At 49.6% G+C, this 19886-nt stretch overlaps 1 protein-coding gene across 2 annotated transcripts in view; it reads left to right on the top strand.

Moving 5' to 3' along the window:
- The first annotated feature begins 3584 nt into the window (after positions 1-3584).
- The window catches only part of GPT2 (glutamic--pyruvic transaminase 2), a 54833-nt gene continuing 38531 nt past the window's right edge, over positions 3585-19886 (top strand). For both annotated transcript variants that reach the window (XM_029075850.2, XM_029075849.2), the window contains exon 1: positions 3585-4019. In XM_029075850.2, the coding sequence (XP_028931683.1) occupies positions 3813-4019 (207 nt within the window). In that variant the 5' untranslated portion in view covers positions 3585-3812. The remainder of the gene's footprint in view (positions 4020-19886) is intronic.

Below are 19886 nucleotides of genomic sequence, written 5' to 3'. Positions count from 1 at the left end.
CTGATTACCTTGTATCAGCCCTAGCGCTTAGAACTGTGCTTGGCACAGAGTAAGCGCGTAACAAATACCATCATCATTATTATTATGACTAATAGGTAATAATCATCACCGGTTTCAGAATTTGTTGAGGGCCTATTTTGGACACAGAGTACTGTAGTAGGGATCTGAGAGCATAAAAGAAGTCAAAAAGACTAGGAAGACTCCTGCTTCCTCCTGGAGTCCAAAAGTTCTTCTCCCCTGATGGATCAGGAGGGAGTGGATGGTTGAGTAGGGAAGTTGGTCTTGGAAGTATTTTGGATAATGGCCAAATTATAAAACTGTCTCTTCACCAGGTCAGGATGCCAGGGGAGAACTGCAGACACACCAAGCCGCAATAGGGGCTGCTCAGACTCCGAGGTCTGGAAGGGACCTCGAAAGACTAGCTAATCCATTCCCCTGTCTCTGTGTGGGAAAAATCAATCATTGGCATTTACTGAGCGCTTACTATGTGCACAGGACTGTACTAAGCAGTGGGAGAGTACAGCACAACAAAGTTGGCAAACATGTTCCCTGCCCACAATGAGCTCGCAGTCTAAAGGGGGAGACAGACGTTAATGTGAGTAATTTTTAATCTAATTTAAAGATCTGTGCATACATGGCTGAAAATCTTCCCAAGGAGGGACTATGTCCTTCAAACCTCGCACACTAGTTAAATTCTTCCTGAAGCCTAAGATCTGGGAAGGAGAAATTTGTAACTCAAGAAGTAATTGTCTTTTTCTTACCTGCCGGGCACTGTACTAAGCGCTGGGGTAGATACAGTCAATAGGACTGAACGAATGAAAGCAGAACCATCGGATGGGTCGCAGGGACTGTGTGTCAATCACTGTCTTAATCCCCATTTTACAGATGACATAACTGAGGTACGGAGGAGTTAAGTGACGTGCCCAAAGTCACAGAGCAGACAAGCGGTGGAGCTGGACTTAGAACTCAGGTCTTCTGACTCCCAGGCCCGGGCTCATTAGGCAACCCTGCTCTGCGGAAAGACAGCGTGGGTTCGGGATAGTGGGGAAGCCTCTTGGCCTTTCTTGATCACTTCTTCCTCCGCAGGCAGAGGTGAACCCTCAAAACAAATACGCCCTAAACATTCCCTTTCTAAATCTTTGTTTCAACAGCCTCCCCGCCCCGGGGGCCTTACGCAAGGCGTGTGCTAATGAAATGGGCTTCGTTTTCACCACTGGCCTTGCACAAATTGTTCCTCTGGGCCGGAGGCAGAATGGGTACAAAACTGCCGAGGTGGAGAGACCTTTGCCAAGGCGTGGGAAACTGTCAGCTAAACTTTAAGCAATAATAATAATAATGTTGGTATTTGTTAAGCGCTTATTCCGTGCAGAGCACTGTTCTAAGCGCTGGGGTAATAATAATAATGTTGGTATTTGTTAAGCGCTTACTATGTGCCGAGCACTGTTCTAAGCGCTGGGTTAGACATAGGGGAATCAGGTTGTCCCACGTGGGGCTCAGAGTCTTAATCCCCATTTTACAGATGAGGGAACTGAGGCACAGAGAAGTTAAGTGACTTGCCCACAGTCACACAGCCGACAAGTGGCAGAGCTGGGATTCGAACTCATGAGCCCTGACTCCAAAGCCCATGCTCTTTCCACTGGGCCACGCTAGATACATGGTAATCAGGTTGTCCCATGTGAAGCTCATAGTTAATCCCCATTTTACAGATGAGGTAACTGAGGCCCAGAGAATAATAATAATGTTGGTATTTGTTAAGCGCTTACTATGTGCAGGGCACTGTTCTAAGCGCTGGGGGAGATACAGGGTAATCAGGTCGTCCCACGTGAGGCTCACAGTTAATCCCTATTTTACAGATGAGGTAACTGAGGCCCAGAGAAGTTAAGTGACTTGCCCACACTCACACAGTTGACAAGTGGCAGAGCCAGGAGCGAACCCATGATCTCTGACTCTGAAGCCCAGGCTCTTTCCACTGAGCCACGAAGTGACTTGCCCACAGTCACACAGCTGACAAGTGGCAGAGCCGGGAGTGGAACCCATGAATTCTGAAGCCGAGGCTCTTTCCACTGAGCCATGAAGCAAGAGGAGCAGCGTGGCACAGAGGAGCAGCGTGGCTCAGTGGAAAGAGCATGGGCTTGGGAGTCAGAGGTCATGGGTTCTAATCCCGGCTCTGCCACTTGTCAGCTGTGTGACTCTGGGCAAGTCACTTCACTTCTCTGTGCCTCAGTTCCCTCATCTGTAAAATGGGGATTAAGACTGTGAGCCCCATGTGGGACAACGTGATTAGCCTGTATCTCCCCCAGCGCTTAGAACAATGCTCCACACATAGTAAGCGCTTAACTAATACCAACATTATTAAGAGGGAGGCCTGCTTTCCCAGGTGCAGACGAGCAGCACACATGGCCACCGCCCTTCTCCACCCCTGTCAACAAGGGCTGCTATGTGCCAACTGCAGGGCAACAGGATGATGAAACGAGCAGCGGAGTCTGCACCAGCCTGCACCCGCCCAGCTGCAGTGACCAGGTGCCCTGTGGCTCAGTGGAAAGAGCACAGGCTTGGGTGACCGAGGTCATGAGTTTGAATCCTGGACCTGTGTGACTGTGGGCAAGTCACTTCACTTCTCTGTGCCTCAGTGACCTCATCTGTAAAATGGGGATTAACAGTGAGCCTCAACCTGATGACCCTGTATCTACCCCAGCGCTTAGAACAGTGGTCTGCACATAGTTAGCGCTTAACAAATACCAACATTATGAGATGTTCATCCCCCCTTGATTCTATTTATTGCTATTGTTCTTGTCTGTCCGTCTCTCCCGATTAGACTGTAAGCCCATCAATGGGCAGAGACTGTCTCTATCTGTTACCAATTTGTCCATTCCAAGCGCTTAGTGCAGTGCTCTGCACCTAGTAAGCGCTCAATAAATACTACTGAAGCAGCGTGGCTCAGTGGAAAGAGCCCGGGCTTGGGAGTCCGAGGTCATGGGTTCGAATCCCGGCTCTGCCTCTTGTCAGCTGTGTGACTGTGGGCAAGTCACTTAACTTATTTGGGCCCCAGTGACCTCATCTGTAAAATGGGGATTAACTGTGAGCCTCATGTGGGGCAACCTGATTCCCCTGTATCTCCCCCAGCGCTTAGAACAGTGCTCTGCACATAGTAAGCGCTTAACAAATACCAACATTATTATTACCCAAAGCGCTGCGCATCCATGCCTTCTATTTATTGCCATTGTTCTTGTCTGTCCGTCTCCCCCGATTAGACTGTAAGCCCGTCAATGGGCAGGGACTGTCTCTATCTGTTACCGATTTGTCCATTCCAAGCGCTTAGTCCAGTGCTCTGCACCTAGTAAGCGCTCAATAAATCCTATTGAATGAATGAATGAAAAGGGCAGGACCTGAGACAGGCTGGGAGGGCCGCTACCAACTCAGTCGTAGGGGGGGGGACAGGCTGGACGGGACGGCTCCCCTGCTGCCCGGATAATGGTCCCGCCCCCGCGTGGCCCGATGGGAGTTGTAGTCCTTTCCGCCCTTCGCCCCCGCGCCGACAGGGGGCGGGGGAACTACGAGTCCCAGGGGGCGGCGCGGGGACCAGCTGGGGGATGCAGTTGCCGCTGGCGACGGAGCAGGGCTGAGCTGGTGGAGCAGAGCGTGGTGCAGCTGCCCCGCTCCGAGCATGAGGGTCGAGCCGGCCGCCGGGCGCTGACCGGCTCGGAGATGCTCGGGGTGCACGGAGGCTTGCAGAAGACAGGCGGCTCCCCGCTGGCCCCCGTCTGCTCATTGCATTCTCTGCGGATCTTGCAGCCGAGCTCGTCGCCCGCGGGATGCACCGAGCCGCGGCGCTGGGCGGGCGGCTGCCCCGGGCGCTGCCCCGCCTGCGGGGTCGGGAGCGGAGCGGCGCGGCGGCCAAGCTGGGCCGGGAGCGCATCCTCACCCCCGAGTCCATGAACCCGCAGGTCAAGGCGGTGGAGTACGCCGTCCGCGGGCCCATCGTCCTCAAAGCCGGCGAGATCGAGCTGGAGCTGCAGCGGGTGAGGCCCCGCCGCGCTTTCTTTTCTCCCCCCCCCCGCAGCCGGGAACGGGAAAGCCGGGCGGCCTGGGCTCAGCGAGCTCATTTATTGTGTGCGGAGCACTGGGCTAAGCCCTGGGGATGGACGGCTCGGCCACCGGTCCTGCCCAGCGACGCGCTCGCAGTCTGAGCGGGGGGGAGACAGCCAAGCCAAAGAGAAGAAAGCAAGCCTCGTCGACGTAAATAGAATCAAGGACATCTCCATCTCATTAGCAAAATATATAGGTTAATAAATCATATGTACAAATGAGCACAGAGCTGGAGGGAAGAGGAAAAGGGGGAAGACAATATCTAGGGTGATAAATCATATATACGAATGAGCACAGAATGGAGGGGAGCAGCGCGTTGCATTCTCCCCAGCGCTTAGGACAGGGTGATGAGCCTCTCACTGGGCAGGGATTATCGCTATCAGTTGCCCGATTGGCCATTCCAAGCGCTTAGTACAGTGCTCTGCACAGAGCGCTCAGTAAATACTATTGAATGATGAAGGGAGGTCAGCGCTCGATGAGGGATCCATCCCCCAGAGCCCTGCTCGGGGTCGACCCCGGAGAAGATGCTTTTTCCTCCATCACACCCTGCCTTCCTTGCTTCAGTCGTATTTATTGGGCGCTGACTGTGTGCAGAGCACTGGGCTAAGCCCTTGGGATGAGCAGCTCGGCGACTGGTCCTGCCCAGCGAAGGGCTCACAGTCTAAGCCGGCGGGGGGAGACAGACAGCCAAGCCAAAGAGAACGAAACAAGCCTCGTCAACGTAATTAGAAGCAAGGACATCTACATCTCATTAGCAAAATATCTAGGATGATAAATCATATAAATCATATATACAAATGAGCACAGAGCTGGAGGGAAGGGGGAAGAGCAGAGGGCGGGGGGAGCAGTGCATTGCATTCTCCCCAGTGCTTAGGACAGGACGGTGAGCCCCTCATTGGGCAGGGATTCTCTCTATCTGTTGCCCAATTGTCCATTCCGAGCGCTTAGTACAGTGCTCTGCACATAGTAAGCGCTCGATAAATACTATAGAATGAAGGGAGGTCAGCGTTCAGTGAGCCATCCATCCCCCAGAGCCCTCCTCGGGGTGGACTCCGGAGAAAATGCTTTTTCCTCCATCACACCCTTCCTGCCTTCAGTTGTATTTATTGAGCGCTGACTGTGCAGAGCACTATACCAAGCACTTGGAAAGTACAATTCGGCAACAATTCCTACCCAACCACGGACTCACAGTCTAGAAGGGGGGAGACAGACAACAAAACAAGGAGACAGGCATCAGTAGAATAGACAGGCATCACTGGGAATTTTTGGTGCAGTGATCCATATCTGTGTTCCTAGGTGGAGGATGATGATATTGATGGTATTTATTAAGCGCTTACCATAATAGTAACATTGGTATTTGTTACCAAAGGGCCCAAAACTGTTCTAAACACTGGGGTAGATACAAGGTAATGAGATTGTCCCACATAGGGCTCACTGTCTTCATCCCCATTTTACAGATGAGGTAACTGAGACACAGAGAAGTTGAGTGACTTGCCCAAGGTCACACAGCCGACAAGGGGCGGAGCAGGGATTAGAACCCTTGACCTCTGACTCCCAAGCCCGGGCTCTTGGCAGTAAGCCATCCTGCTTTTACTATGTGCCCAGCAACCGTTCTAAGCGCTTCTTTGGAGGCTCAGATGGAAAACCACCCTCTCCTTCTGGCAGGACCGATTTGGTTTCCAGCTCACTTTGCCCCATTTTATCCTGATCCCACCTTTCCACCCTCTCATTCATTCATTCATTCGAGTTTAGTGAGTGCTTACTGAGTGCAGAGTGCTGTATTACTAATAATAATGGTATTTGTTAAGCATTTAGTATGTGCCAAGCACTCTTCTAAGCCCTGGGGTAATAATAATAGTTACAGGGTGATCAGGTTGACCCACTTAGGGCTCACAGTCTTAATCCCCATTTTACAAGTGAGAAAACTGAGGCACAGAGAAGTTAAGTGACTGCCCAAAGTCACCAGATCCCTTTTCCCCAATTTATCCTGATCCCACCTTTCCACATTCTCATTCATTGTCATGTTTAGTAAGTGCTTACTGAGTGCAGAGCACTGTACTATTCATAATGATAATGATGGTATATGTTAAGCACTTACTATGTGCCGAGCACTGTTCTAAGCACTGGGGTAAATATAAGGTAATCAGGTTGTCCCACTTGGGGCTCACGGTCTTCATCCCCATTTTACAGATGAGGGAATTGAGGCATAGAGAAGTGAAGTGACTTGCCCAAAGTCACACAGCTGGTGAGTGGCGGAGCTGGAATTAGAACCCACAACCTCTGACTCCCAAGCCTGGGCTCTTGACACTAAGACATGCTGCTGCTTTTTTTATTAAGCGCTCGGAAAGTATAATACAGCAAGAAAGAGAGACAGCACCTGCCCACAATGGGTATACAGTGTAGAGGGGGGAGACAGACAACAAAGCAAGTAAACAGGCAGGATCTCCTGCCGGGATCAATTTAGTTTCCAGCTCGTGTCTCCTTTTACCCCATTTCATCCCAATCCCACTTTTTTCAGGTGGGTCGGTTGGTTGGCTGATAAAAGGTTCCAAGCATGCAACCTGTGGGAGTGTTGGCCTGAGTTTCTTTTCTTCAGGGGACAGGCAGCAGGACTAGCACCTCAAAAAGTTGGCTAGTCCTGAACCATCTGCTAAAACTCAAACAGTCCCACTAGCCCAGAACGATCCGCTCCAAAAGGATTCCCATTTTAGAGTTTCTTTCGTCCGGAAACGGGGGCCAATAGGCACAGGGTGTACAGCTTCCCGTTCTGTTTTCTTGCTCCCCAAAACTGGGGTCGATAGGAGTGGATTCAGTCATATTTATTGAGCGTTTACTGTGTGCAAAGCTCTGTAGGAAGCGTTTGGGAGAGTACACTCTAGCAGTAGGCACATTCCCTGCTTACAACGCGCTTACTGTCTACAGAGAGAATATAGCCTCCCTCCTATTTCAGTAGTTCTCCACTCCCAACTTTTCCCATTCCCTCCTATTTTTTGATTCTTAACTTCCCGGTACACCCAGTCCCCAGGGAAAAGTATCCCATATTGCTCCTTGGGATGATAAAAACGGAGGCTGGATGTCCTGTAATCAGTCAGTGGTATTGACTGATCATTTACCCTGTGCAGAGTGCCCTACTAAACACATGGGATAGTACAATATAGCAGAGACTGTAGACACTCCCTGCGCTCAGGGAGTCTAAATGGGTGTGGGGGGACAGACGTTGAAATAAATTACAGAAATGCCGAGGGGTTGAGTGCAAGGGTGATGCAGGAGGGAGTTGAGGAAATGAAGGCTTAGTGGGGAAAAGCTTCTTGGAGGAGATGTGATTTTAATACAGCTGTAAATCGGTGATTCTTAACTCCCTTCCTCCTCGGGCTAGTGAGATGGTGATTCCAGAGGTGTCAGGAAGTTACACTCTTCCAAGTGAAGGAAGTATCCACAGTGAAGTCAGTTTTGCTCCTTGGGAGGTCTAGGTTCATGGCTCAGTGGAAAGAGCACGGGCTTTGGAGTCAGGGTTCATGAGTTCGAATCCCAGCTCTGCCACTTGGCAGCTGTGTGACTGTGGGCAAGTCACTTAACTTCTCTGTGCCTCAGTTCCCGCATCTGTAAAATGGGGATTAAGACTGTGAGCCCCACGTGGGACAACTTGATTCCCCTGTGTCTACCCCAGCGCTTAGAACAGTGCTCAGCACATAGTAAGCGCTTAACAAATACCAACATTATTATTATTATTATTAGGTTGTAAGCTCCTCAAAGATAGGAAACCTTGTCTTTTTATCCTGTTGCATGTTCCCGTGCACCCAGGACAGTGCCCTGCACACAGTTGGTACTCAGTACATGCCCTTGATGGTGATAATGGGTTCCCCTGTTCTTACCTGTGGGCTTTAGGGAAGATCGGATCCTGGTGTTGGTGGGGCTGGGTAGAGATGAGTGCATTGCACCGGCCACACCTCTTCTTTCAAAACTCAGGAACTTCTGTTGAGTACAAATGGATATTCAAATGTTTTGTGAGATTGGGTTTTGTTTTTCCCTCCCACCGCACTCAGATGATGTAATCTCCTTCTGGGCAGGGAATGGGTCTACCAACTCTGTTATGTTCTCCCAGGCGTTTAGTTCAGTGCTCTTCACACAGTAAAGGCTCAGTAAATACCACCAATTGCTGTTGGAAGAGTTCCCTGGATTGGAGCCAGTCCCAAAGTAAAGATAAATTAATGCTAGGGACAACCTAAGAGACAGCATTTTGCATTTTCACAGGCTTCAGGACCACTGGCTCTTAGAAAGAGGTAGGAGGTTGAGACAGAGGGTGCTTAAAGCACCCTAGCCCTCAGTCTATCAATCCTATTTATTGAGCTCTTACTGTCAGCACAGCCCTGTACTAAGCTCCTGGGAGAGTACAATGCATTAAAATTGGTAAACATGATCCCTGCCCTCAGGCAGCTTACAAACATTAAAATAAATCACATTCATTCATTCATTCAGTAGTATTTATTGAGCGCTTACATGCAGAGCACTGTACTAAGCGCTTGGAATGTACAAATCGGCAACAGATAGAGACAGGCCCTGCCCATTGATGGGTTTACAGTCTAATCGGGGGAGGCAGACAAAAACAATAGCAATAAATAGAATCAAGGGGATGTACATCTCATTAAAACAATAGCAATAAATAGAATCAAGGTGATGTACATCTCATTAACAAAATAAATAGGGTGATAAAAATATATACAATTGAGTGGAGGAGCACCAGTGTGGAGGGGAAGGGAGAGGGGGAGAAGCAGAGGAAAGGGGACTTAGCTGAGGGGAGGTGAAGGGGGGGTGGAGGGGCAGCAGAGGGAGCAGAGGGAAAAGGGGAAGCTCAGTCCTGGAAGGCCTCTTGGAGGAGGTGAGCTCTAAGTAGGGCTTTGAAGAGGGGAAGAGAATGAATTTGGCAGAGGTGAGGAGGGAGGGCATTCCAGGGCAGCGAGAGGACGTGGCCCAGGGGTCGACGGTGGGATAGGCGAAAAAGGGGGACGGTGAGGAGCTGTGTGGCAGAGGAGCGGAGACTACAGGGTGGGCAGTAGAAGGAGAGAAGGGAGGAGAGGTAGGAGGGGGCAAGGTGATGGAGAGCCTCGAGGCCTAGAGTGAGAAGTTTTTGTTTCGTGCGGAGGTTGATAGGCAACCACTGGAGGTTTTTAAGAAGGGGAGTGACATGCCCAGAGTCGGGCAGCGGAATGAAGAATAGTCTGGAGCGGGGAGAGACGGGAGGAAGGGAGATCAGAGAGAAGGCTGACACAATAATCCAGCAGGGATATTATGAGAGCCCATACCAGTAAGGTTGCCGTTTGGGTGGAGAGGAAAGGGTGGATCTTGGCGATATAAAGTTGAGACCGGCAGGTCTCGGTGACGGATCGGATGTGTGGGGTGAACGAGAGAGCCGAGTCAAAGATGACACCGAGGTTGCGGGCCTCAGAGACGGGAAGGATGGTCGTACCATCCACAGTGATAGGGAAGTCAGGAAGAGGACAGGGCTTGGGAGGGAAGATAAGGAGCTCAGTTTTGGCACAGACAGGGGCAGTAGCAGAGTATAAGGATATGTACTTAATACTGTGGGGGTGGGGTGATTATAATAATAATTGTGGTATTTATTAAGCACTTCTTAGATGCCAAGCAGTGTACCCAAGGTCACATAGCAGACAAGTGTCAGAGCTGGATTAGAACCTAGATCCCCTGATTCCCAGGCCTGTGCTCTTTCCACCAGGCTACACAGCTGTATTTATTTATTCAGTCGTATTTATTGAACACTTGCTGTGTGCAGAGCATTGTACTCAGCGCTTGTTGTATCAAAGTACTTGAGGGCTACAGACGCTGCAGATGACAGAACCAGATCAGAAATGAGCTCTAGGGCCAGGACTAGAGCATTGGTTAAATTTGAGAAGCAGCGTGGTGTAGTGGAAAGAGTGAGGGCCTGGGAGTCAGAAGACCTGGGTTCTAATTCTGGCTTTACCACCTGTCTGCTGTGTGGCCTTTGGCAAGTCACTTCACTTCTCTGTGCCTCAGGGGATTAAGTGTGAGAGCCCCAGGTGGGACAGCGACTGGGTCCAGTCTTGTTATCTAGTATCTACCCCAGTGCTTATCACAGTGCCCGGTACAAAGTAAGTGCTTAACAACAACAACTACAAAAAAGTGGGTGGCGGGGAGGAGATCGGGTGTCCAGAGAAAATTTTTTACGCGTAGAAGCCCAGGGAGGCTGTGAAGATTCTGAAACACTGTGGGGAGGGAGGGGGAATGCTTGGAAGAGATTCCCTTTTTCACACTTGGATCAACTGAGTAAACATTTCTAGATTCCCAGGACTGCAGGTTTAAGTCTAGTGAAGAGAAGATGGTGTTTTTGTGAATCGCATCTATTTTTATGTCCTTCTGGACTAGCACAAAGAAACCATTTTCTTCCTCCTTCTCTTTTTCCTCCTCCTCTCCTTCTTTGGAAATTTGGCGTGGCCCAAGCTCTCTAATAGGCCAAGCAATTGCTGATTTTTATCAATCCCTTGGGGAAACTACCACCGACGTGGGTTGGGCCATCCCCGGCCCCAGGGGCTAAAGACCTCCAGAAAACCATCCCATCCTCCAGATATTCAGTGCTCTTTGCCCACTGACAAAAATATGCTGATCATTTATAGAGGGGCAAACTCATTCTTCTTGGAAAGGGATAGGTAGCCAAGCCTCCTGCAGATATTGTCCTTGCTGCTGTTGCCCACAAATAATAATAATAACTATTATTATGGTACTTGTTAAGCCCCTGCTATGTGCCAAGCATTGTTTAAGCACTGGGGTAGATACAAGTTCATCAGGTTGGGCACAGTCCCTGACTTACATGACGCTCACAGTCCAAGTAGGAGGGAGTAGGATTGAATCTCCATTTTACGGATGAGTTAACTGAGGCACAGAGAAAAGTGAAATGATTTGCCAAGGTCACATAGGCACTCGGCAGAGCCGGGATTAGAACCCAGGTCCCCCGTCTCCCAGGCCTGTGCTCTTTCCATTAGGCCATGCTGCTTTTCAAGATGCAGGGAGAAGCACAGCGTGGGCCTTCTGGGGCGACATGAGAAAGTTAAATGGGTCTGAATGGGAGGAGAATTCTCCCTGCCTCTTTGCTTTCTTCCCCACACAAGTTTTATGTAATCCCCACACTGAATCCTTGTTTTCCGCTGATTGCTTTGCAGAAAGGAACTTCTCCAAGTCTTAGCCAGAGTTGCCCTAGGAACTGGGTGAACAGTTGTTCCTCGTAACATGTGGCTTAGCGGAAAGAGCATGGGCCTGGGAGTCAGGGAAACTGGGTTCCAATCTCATCTCTGCTACCTCCCTGCTGTGGGCCCTGGGAGAGTCACTTAACTTCGCTGGGCCTCAGTTTCTTCATCTGTAAAATGGGGATTAAATACCCATTCTTCCCCTTTAGACATTGAGCACCATGTGGAATTGGAACAATATTCCACCTATCTTGTATCTACCCCAAAAAGAAGTACGTGCTTAAGCACTTAAGTACTGTAAAAATAATTTTATTTTTAGGAGCGTCTCTTATTATGGTCATGATTATTTGTTTTAGGAGCTTCTCCTGTTAACAATAATGATAATTATTACTATTATTATCATTGTTAATGAGAAACGCCCAAAGATCTCCCAGTGTGGCCCTTCTCTGAATAGTATCATTTTGGGGGGCTTATTCCATGTGACAGCCAACAGGCTGGGTGAGACAAACACTTGCATATAGGTCAGCCAGAGACTGTGGAAATGATTTGACTTTTTTTTTCTTTCTAAAACTTGAATTCAGTGGAGACACAAAGTCTTTCTGTGTGGCCTAGGCTGGGCTCCACATACCTAAGGAAGCAAGCTTGTCCTGTGCCATTTTTTTCAATCTCAGCTAGAGGTTACCCTACTTTATGGATCTGAGAGGTAACACCTCTCAGAAAGAGTCAAGATGAAACCTTCCTTAGAACTGAGAATAATTTCTCTTGATTTTCCCTCCCCACGTGTCTGAAGCAAACTGGTCTAGGCTCCCAAGCCTTTAGGGAAGTTGCTCAAGCAACAATTGCTCTTGTCTTCCAGGCTGCCGCCCCCTTCCAAATTTGAGGCATGTGCCAGGGTTGCCCCCGCTAACACTCGGCTTCCTGCCCCACCTTCTCTGGGGGCCGAAGTTGGAGGAGGTGCAGCCGTGGTCAAGGTGGAAGTGGAAATGGGCATAGTGAGTGTGGCAGGCCACCCCAGAGGCACTCCACACTGTAGATGATGCTCAGCTAGGTCTCGCCTCAATGGCCCTTTTGCTTTCTGGGGCAGGTCGATTTTCTGGAGAGAGCGATCCCAGTTTGGGGTGCTCAGTGCCCACTGGCCCCTCGATGCCCAGGCCTGTAATCTCCTGCTAATTACCCAAACGGCCTATTGCTGTCATCCTGTCCTGGAGGGGGATTATATAACCAAAGTTTTTGCCTCTCCTTTGATTTGCTTTCTGCTTCTCCACATGTCCAGATTTCTAGGCATATGGGTCCTTGGGCCAGGAGCAGGGGAGTTGAAACAGAAACACTTGAGGGACAGGAGGAGAGTGCATTGGTGAAATAGCTGAAGAGGGATCCCCTCTGGTTGGGTTTGTGAAACAGAAAGGAGTCATTTCCTCGGCCTTCTGCAGTCAGGTCCTGGGAGGATCCTTGCCCTCCCCTCCTCCCCAAACATTTCCCTTCCTGATGTTACCCTCCAGAAGGTCTTAAAACAATCTGGACCTTTTCCTTTCAACTGATCTGAGCCGCCCTCTTTAACCCCACCTCGTTGAGACATCTGCACTGGCGAAGAGACAATTCTGTGTGGGGTTTTCTCTCCCTCCAACCCTAGGTCACCTCCTCAGTTATCTATGGGTCCTTTTAGCCTCTGCTCCGCCACCCAGCATTTACTCATTCATTCAATGTATGTATTGAGCACTTACTGTGTGCAAAGCACTGTGCTAGCATGTGGAAGAGTACAGTATAACATTAGACATATTCCCTGCTCACAGCAAGCTTGCAGTCAGCATTTTTGTCAATCAGTCAGAGAAGCAGCATGGCCTCATGGATAGAGAATGGGCCTGGGAGTCAGAAGGTCATGAGCTCCAATCCTGGCTGTGCCACTTTGCTGTGGGACCGTGGAAAAATCGCTTCACTTCTCTGTGCCTCAGTTACCTCATATTTAAAATGGGGATTGAGAATGCAAGCTCCATGTGAGACAGGGACTATGTCCAACCTGATTTGCTTGTATCCATCCCAACATTTAGTACGGTGCCTAGCACATAGTAAATACTTAACAGAGTCCACAATTATTAATTATTATTCTGGCTTGGCTGCTTGCTCTCTCCATGCCTATGCAAGGCCCATCTTGGAGAAAGCAGAACAAAATTAGATAAATAGGGTAGGAGTCCAGACCGAGTGGAAGAACATGATGTATGTGTCCCAGAGTCTTTTGAACAGGTCAGTATTTCTCTGGAAGGCAACCCTGCTGATCTTGTGTGAGTTAGTCTGTTGCGGCTGCAATTTTGGTGTCATCTTTGAGCTGGACACGGAAGGAAGGAAAGAGCATCGTTAAATATAATTAGCCCGGACCAGGAAATCCAACTGGGTTTGGTCCTGTGTTCCTTTAATTTATGAAGGTGACGTCTTTGCGTTTGGGGGCAAGTTTTGGGATGGAATATTCTTTCCTTTCTCTTCTCCTCCCTCTGTCAAAAAGCAAGTCTGTTGCACACAGTTCTCCCATGACATGGGAATTGCCTTCCTGCAGAATCCCATGTTGAGAAAGCTCCCACAGCTGTTTTTTCTGACCCCCGATTACCTTGTGTCTACCCCAGCGCTTAGTACAGTGCCTGGCAATAGGAAGGGCTTAACAAATACTATTTCTGAAAAAACAAACGAACCCTGAGGCACCAGGCAGACTTGCGAAGTCAGAGGGACCTTCTCTAATTCCCTAACGAGTTCTAGTCAAATCAGGGAGGGAAAAACCCATGCGATAGCAAAATGGACTGTATTTAGGAAAGACAGCCTCTTTGCATCTTGTACCACCCCCTTCCCAAACAGAGCTGGGGCCGCCGAATGGGGAACTTCCTGGCTCATCCCCTGGGGGGGGTCAATGGTGCTTCTGGCCCAGTTGATGACCAGGAGTCAGAATGTCTCGAGGAGCTCTGGACACCAGATAAACAAAAACCTGAAATTCCCAAGATCCTGACAAAGCCGGCCTTTTGAGTTTAAGGAGCAGCGTAGCGTGGTAAACGAACTACAGAAAAAGGAAGGAAAGAAATCGGGGCTTGGGTCCAAGTGTTATTCTTCCTCGAATAATAGGCTTGCAGTGAAGTCCCACAGCTGTGCTTTGGCTCCTTGCTGTCACCGTAGCGACCGGTTTGTTTCTTTCCAGGGAATAGATGGAGTTTGAGCCCCAGCCGTTGGCTTCAGTTGATGGCTCTGGGAGTCGCAGCGAGTCCGTGAGGCTGACAGTGGGCCCTTTATGCCAGGCCTCTGGGCACATTTCCTAGGATCCTTGGGGTGGACGTCTCCATCCCTGTTAACCTCTTCCCTCACGATGGCCTTTGGATCCTGACAGTGTTACTCGGAACATTATATTAATTTATTCATTCATTCAGTCGTATCTATTGAGCTCTTACTATGTGCAAAGCTGGGAGAATATAGTATAACAACAGACACATTCCTGCCCAGAATGAGCTCACAGTCTAAAGGAGACAGACAATAATATAAATAAATGACAGATATATACAGACATATACATACGTGCTGTGGGGTTGGAAGGGAAGATGAATGGAGGAGCAAGTAAGAGCGGCGCAGAAGGGAGTGGGAGAAGAGGAGAAGAGGTCTTAGAGAAGGCTTCTTGGAGGAGAAGTGCCTTCAATAAGGTTTTAAGAGGGAGAGAGCAATTATCTGACTGATATGAGGAGGGAGGATGTTCCAGGCCAGAGGTAGGATGTGGTTGAGAGGTCTGCGGTGAGATAGACGAGATCGAGGTTCAGTGAAAAGGTTAGCATTAGAGAAACGAAGTGTGCGGGCTGGATTGTAGCAGAAGAGTAGTGAGGTGAGGTAGGAGGGAGCAAGGTGATTAAGTACTTTAAAGCCCAAAGCGAGGAATTTTTGTTTGATGCAGAGGTGGATGGGCAACCACTGGACTTTCTTGAGGAGTGGGGAAATATGGTCTGAACGTTTTTGAAGGAAAATGATTTGGGCAGCAGAATGGAGTCTGAGCTGGAGTGGGGAGAGACAGGAGGCAGGGAGGTCAGCAAGGAGACTGATACAGTAATCAAGGGGGAAATAGGACAAGTGCTTGCATTAATGCAGTAGCAGTTTAGATGGAGAGGAAGGGGTGATTTTGGCAATGTGAAGTAGAACTGAGAGGATTTAGTGATGACTCCAATATGTGGGTGGAAAGTGAGAGAGGAGTGAAGGATAATGCCAAGGTTATGGGCTAGTGAGACAGGAAGGATGGTGGTGCCATGAACAGTGATGCAAAAATGAGTTGGAGGACAGGGTTTGGATGGGAAGATAAGTTCAGTTTTAGCCATATTAAGTTTGAGGTGACAGGAAAACATCCAAGTAGAGATGACTTGAAGGCAGGAGGAACTGCAAGGCTGCAGAGTGGGAGAGAGATTGGGGCTGGAGATGTAGATTTGGGTGTCATCAGCATAGAGGCAATAGCTGAATCTGTGTGAGGGAATGAGTTTTCCAAGGGAGTGGGTGTAGATGGAGAAAAGAAGGGCACCCAGAGCTGAACCTTGGGGGACACCCAGAGTTCAGTGATGGGAGGCAGAGGAGGTGCTCTCAAAAGAGACCCAGAAAGAGTGGCCGGAGAGAGAGGAGGAGAACCAGGAGAGGACAGTGTCAGTGAAGCTGAGGTTGGATAATGTTTCCAGGAGAAGGGAATGGTTGACAGTGAAAGGCAGTCGAGAGGTCGAGGAGGGTTAGAATGGAGTAGAAACCGATGGATTTGATTAGGAGGAGATCATTGGTGACCTCTGAGAGGGTGGCTTCTGTGGTGTGAAGTGGACAGAAGCCAGATTGGAGGGGGTCAAGGAGAGAATTGGAGGAGAGGAACTTGAGGCAGCGGGTATAGACAGCTTGTTCAAGGAGTTTGGAGAGGAATGGTAGGAGGGAGATAGGACAGTAGCTGGAGGGAGCCGTGGACTCGAGGGAGGGTTTTTTTAGGATAGACTTTTCCCCTTCGATCAATCAATAATACTTCTTGACCCCTTACTGTGTCAATCAATTGGTGGTATTTATTGAGGGCTTACTGCGTGCAGAGCACTGTACTAAACACTTGGGAAAGTACAGGACAGTACAGTTGGTAAGTGCAGTTCTTTCCCACAAGAAGCTTACAGTTTACAGGGAAAGACAGACATTAAAGTAGATTAGGAATAGGGAAAATAGTAGAGTATAAGGATTTGGACACGTGAGGAACTAGGGTGAGTATCAGAGTGCTTAAGGGGTACACAGACAAGTGCATAGTCGGTGCAGAGGGATAATATTCATTCATTCATTCATTAGTATTTATTTAGTGCTTACTATGTGCAGAGCACTGTACTAAGCGCTTGGAATGAACAAGTCGGCAACAGATAGAGACGGTCCCTGCTGTTTGACGGGCTTACGGTCTAATCGGGGGAGACGGACAGATAAGAACAATGGCAATAATTAGAGTCAAGGGGAAGAACATCTCACAAAAACAATGGCAACTAATAGAATCGAGGCGATGTACAATTCTTTAACAAAATAAATAGGATAATAAATATATACAGTTGAGCAGACGAGTACAGTGCTGAGGGGATGGGAAGGGAGAGGAGGAGGAGCAGAGGGAAATGGGGGGAAAAGAGGGTTAAGCTGCGGAGAGGTGAAGGGGGGGCGGTAGAGGGAGTAGAAGGAGAAGGGGAGCTCAGTCTGGGAAGGCCTCTTGGAGGAGGTGAGTTTTAAGTAGGGTTTTGAAGAGGAGAAGAGAATCAGTTTGGCGGAGGTGAGGAGGGAGGGCGTTCCAGGACCGCGGGAGGACGCGGCCCGGGGGTCGACGGCGCGATGGGCGAGACCGAGGGACGGTGAGGAGGTGGGCGGCGGAGGAGCGGAGCGTGCGGGGTGGGCGGTAGAAAGAGAGAAGGGAGGAGAGGTAGGAAGGGGCAAGGTGATGGAGAGCCTTGAAGCCTAGAGTGAGGAGTTTTTGTTTGGAGCGGAGGTCGATAGGCAACCACTGGAGTTGTTTAAGAAGGGGAGTGACAGGCCTAGATCGTTTCTGCAGGAAGATGAGCCGGGCAGCAGAGTGAAGAATAGACCGGAGCGGGGCGAGAGAGGAGGAAGGGAGGTCAGAGAGAAGGCTGACACGGTAGTCTAGCCGGGATATAACGAGAGCCCGTAGCAGTAAGGTAGCCGTCTGGGTGGAGAGGAAAGGGCGGATCTTGGTGATATCGTAAAGGCAAAACCGGCAGGTCTCGGTAACGGACAGGATGCGTGGGGTGAACGAGAGAGACGAGTCAAGGATGACACCGAGATCGCGGGCCCGAGAGACGGGAAGGATGGTCGTGCCATCCACGGTGATAGGGAAGTCTGGGAGAGGACCGGGTTTGGGAGGGAAGATGAGGAGCTCAGTCTTGCAGATGAGGAGCTCAGTCTTGAGCGCACACTGTGAATTGAGAAAACGTGTGGCCCAATGGATAGAGCAAGGCCCTGGTTCCAATCCCGACCACCACTCATCTGCTGTGTGACCTTGGGTTAGTCGTTTAACTTCTCTGTGCCTCAGTTGCCTCATCTGTAAAATGGGGATTAAGACCGGGAGTCCCATGCGGGACATGTACTGCGTCTAACCCGATTCGCTTGTAACTATCCCAGTGCTTAGTGCAGTGCTTGGCACATAGCGAGGGCTTAACAAATACCATAAAAAATGAAAAAAGTACTTGGGAGAGTGCAATAGAGTTATGACACAGTCCTCAAGAAATTTACAATCTCGCAGAGAGGGCAGGTAGACAAATTATAGGAGGAAGAAGAAACTGGAAAGATGAATATGTGAATGATTAAGTGCTTAGAACATAAGTGCTAGAGCGAATCTATACATCGATTTGTTCAGGAGCGCTTTGAGTTGGGAGTGCAAGAGCGCTGAGCTGATAGCTTTCTGCTGACCTGCAGGTTTGTCTCCTGCCAAATGTCCCCACAAGAGCGACCCACTCTCCCACTTTAGGCGTGCTAAGTGGCTCTGTCTTCTCAGGGAATTTTTGTCATTGTTGTTGGTTTTTGAATTTATTTTTTTAAATAGTATTTAAACCCTTACTATGTGTCAAACACTGTTCTGAGCACTGGGGTAGATACAAGTTAATCGGGCCAGATACAGTCCCTGTCCCACATGGGGTCACAGTCTAAGGAGGAGAGAAAACAGATACCTGTTTTTTAGGTATTGTTTTCTCCATTTTGCAGTTGAGGAAACTGAGACACAGAGAAGCTAAGTGATTTGTCCAAGGTCACACAACAGACAAATGGCAGAGCTAGGATTAGATCTCAGGACCTCCGGCTTCCATGCCGTGCTCTATCCACGAGGTTATGCTGTGCCCCTCTTCTCCTGAGCACCCGTGGATGGGCCGGCCTTCCGACTCCCTGGCGCCTGAAGAACCAAGGAGTGGGTATTTTCACGTCACCGAGTTAGCCAAATTATTGGTGCTATTTATTGAGTGCCTACTGAGCACTATGCACTGGGGGAGGTGCAGCAGAGGTAACAGACATGTTCCCTACTCACAAGGAGTGTACAATCTAATGACCTTTAACGGCAGCCAGAGTTAGAGATGGGAAGAACTTCTGCACTGGCCAGGCTTCTGGGTGGTGGTGGAGATATTTAAGAAGAAAACAGGTGCTTGTCAGTCATGATAGTTTATAGGCAGATGTCTGATTGGAGGCAGGGGACTGGACTCTTGAGATCCTTTCCAACTCCAGGATTCTGGGAACTCCCTTAGGCCTGAAATCTAGTCAACTCTCGTGGGAGATTTTATTCATTCATTCAATAGTATTTATTGAGCGCTTACTATGTGCAGAGCACTGTACTAAGCGCTTGGGATGAACAAGTCGGCAACAGATAGAGACAGTCCCTGCCGTTTGACGGGCTTACAGTCTAATCGGGGGAGACGGACAGACAAGAACAATGGCACTAAACAGCGTCAAGGGGAAGAACATCTCATAAAAACCGATGGCAACTAAATAGAATCAAGGCGATGTACAATTCATTAACAAAATAAATAGGGTAATGAAAATATATACAGTTGAGCGGACGGGTACAGTGCTGTGGGGATGGGAAGGGAGAGGTGGAGGAGCAGAGGGAAAAGGGGAAAATGAGGCTTTAGCTGCGGAGAGGTAAAGGGGGGATGGCAGAGGGAGTAGAGGGGGAAGAGGAGCTCAGTCTGGGAAGGCCTCTTGGAGGAGGTGATTTTTAAGTAAGGTTTTGAAGAGGGAAAGAGAATCAGTTTGGCGGAGGTGAGGAGGGAGGGCGTTCCAGGACCGCGGGAGGACGTGACCCAGGGGTCGACGGCGGGATAGGCGAGACCGAGGGACGGCGAGGAGGTGGGCGGCGGAGGAGCGGAGCGTGCGGGGTGGGCGGTAGAAAGAGAGAAGGGAGGAGAGGTAGGAAGGGGCAAGGTGATGGAGAGCCTTGAAGCCTAGAGTGAGGAGTTTTTGTTTGGAGCGGAGGTCGATAGGCAACCACTGGAGTTGTTTAAGAAGGGGAGTGACAGGCCTAGATCGTTTCTGCAGGAAGATGAGCTGGGCAGCGGAGTGAAGAATAGACCGGAGCGGGGCGAGAGAGGAGGAAGG

The sequence above is a fragment of the Ornithorhynchus anatinus genome, chromosome 11 (genome assembly GCF_004115215.2).
Source record: "Ornithorhynchus anatinus isolate Pmale09 chromosome 11, mOrnAna1.pri.v4, whole genome shotgun sequence".
NCBI lineage: Eukaryota > Metazoa > Chordata > Mammalia > Monotremata > Ornithorhynchidae > Ornithorhynchus > Ornithorhynchus anatinus.
Note: the sequence above shows the minus strand (reverse complement) of the source record. Positions and strands in the feature narration are given on the sequence as shown.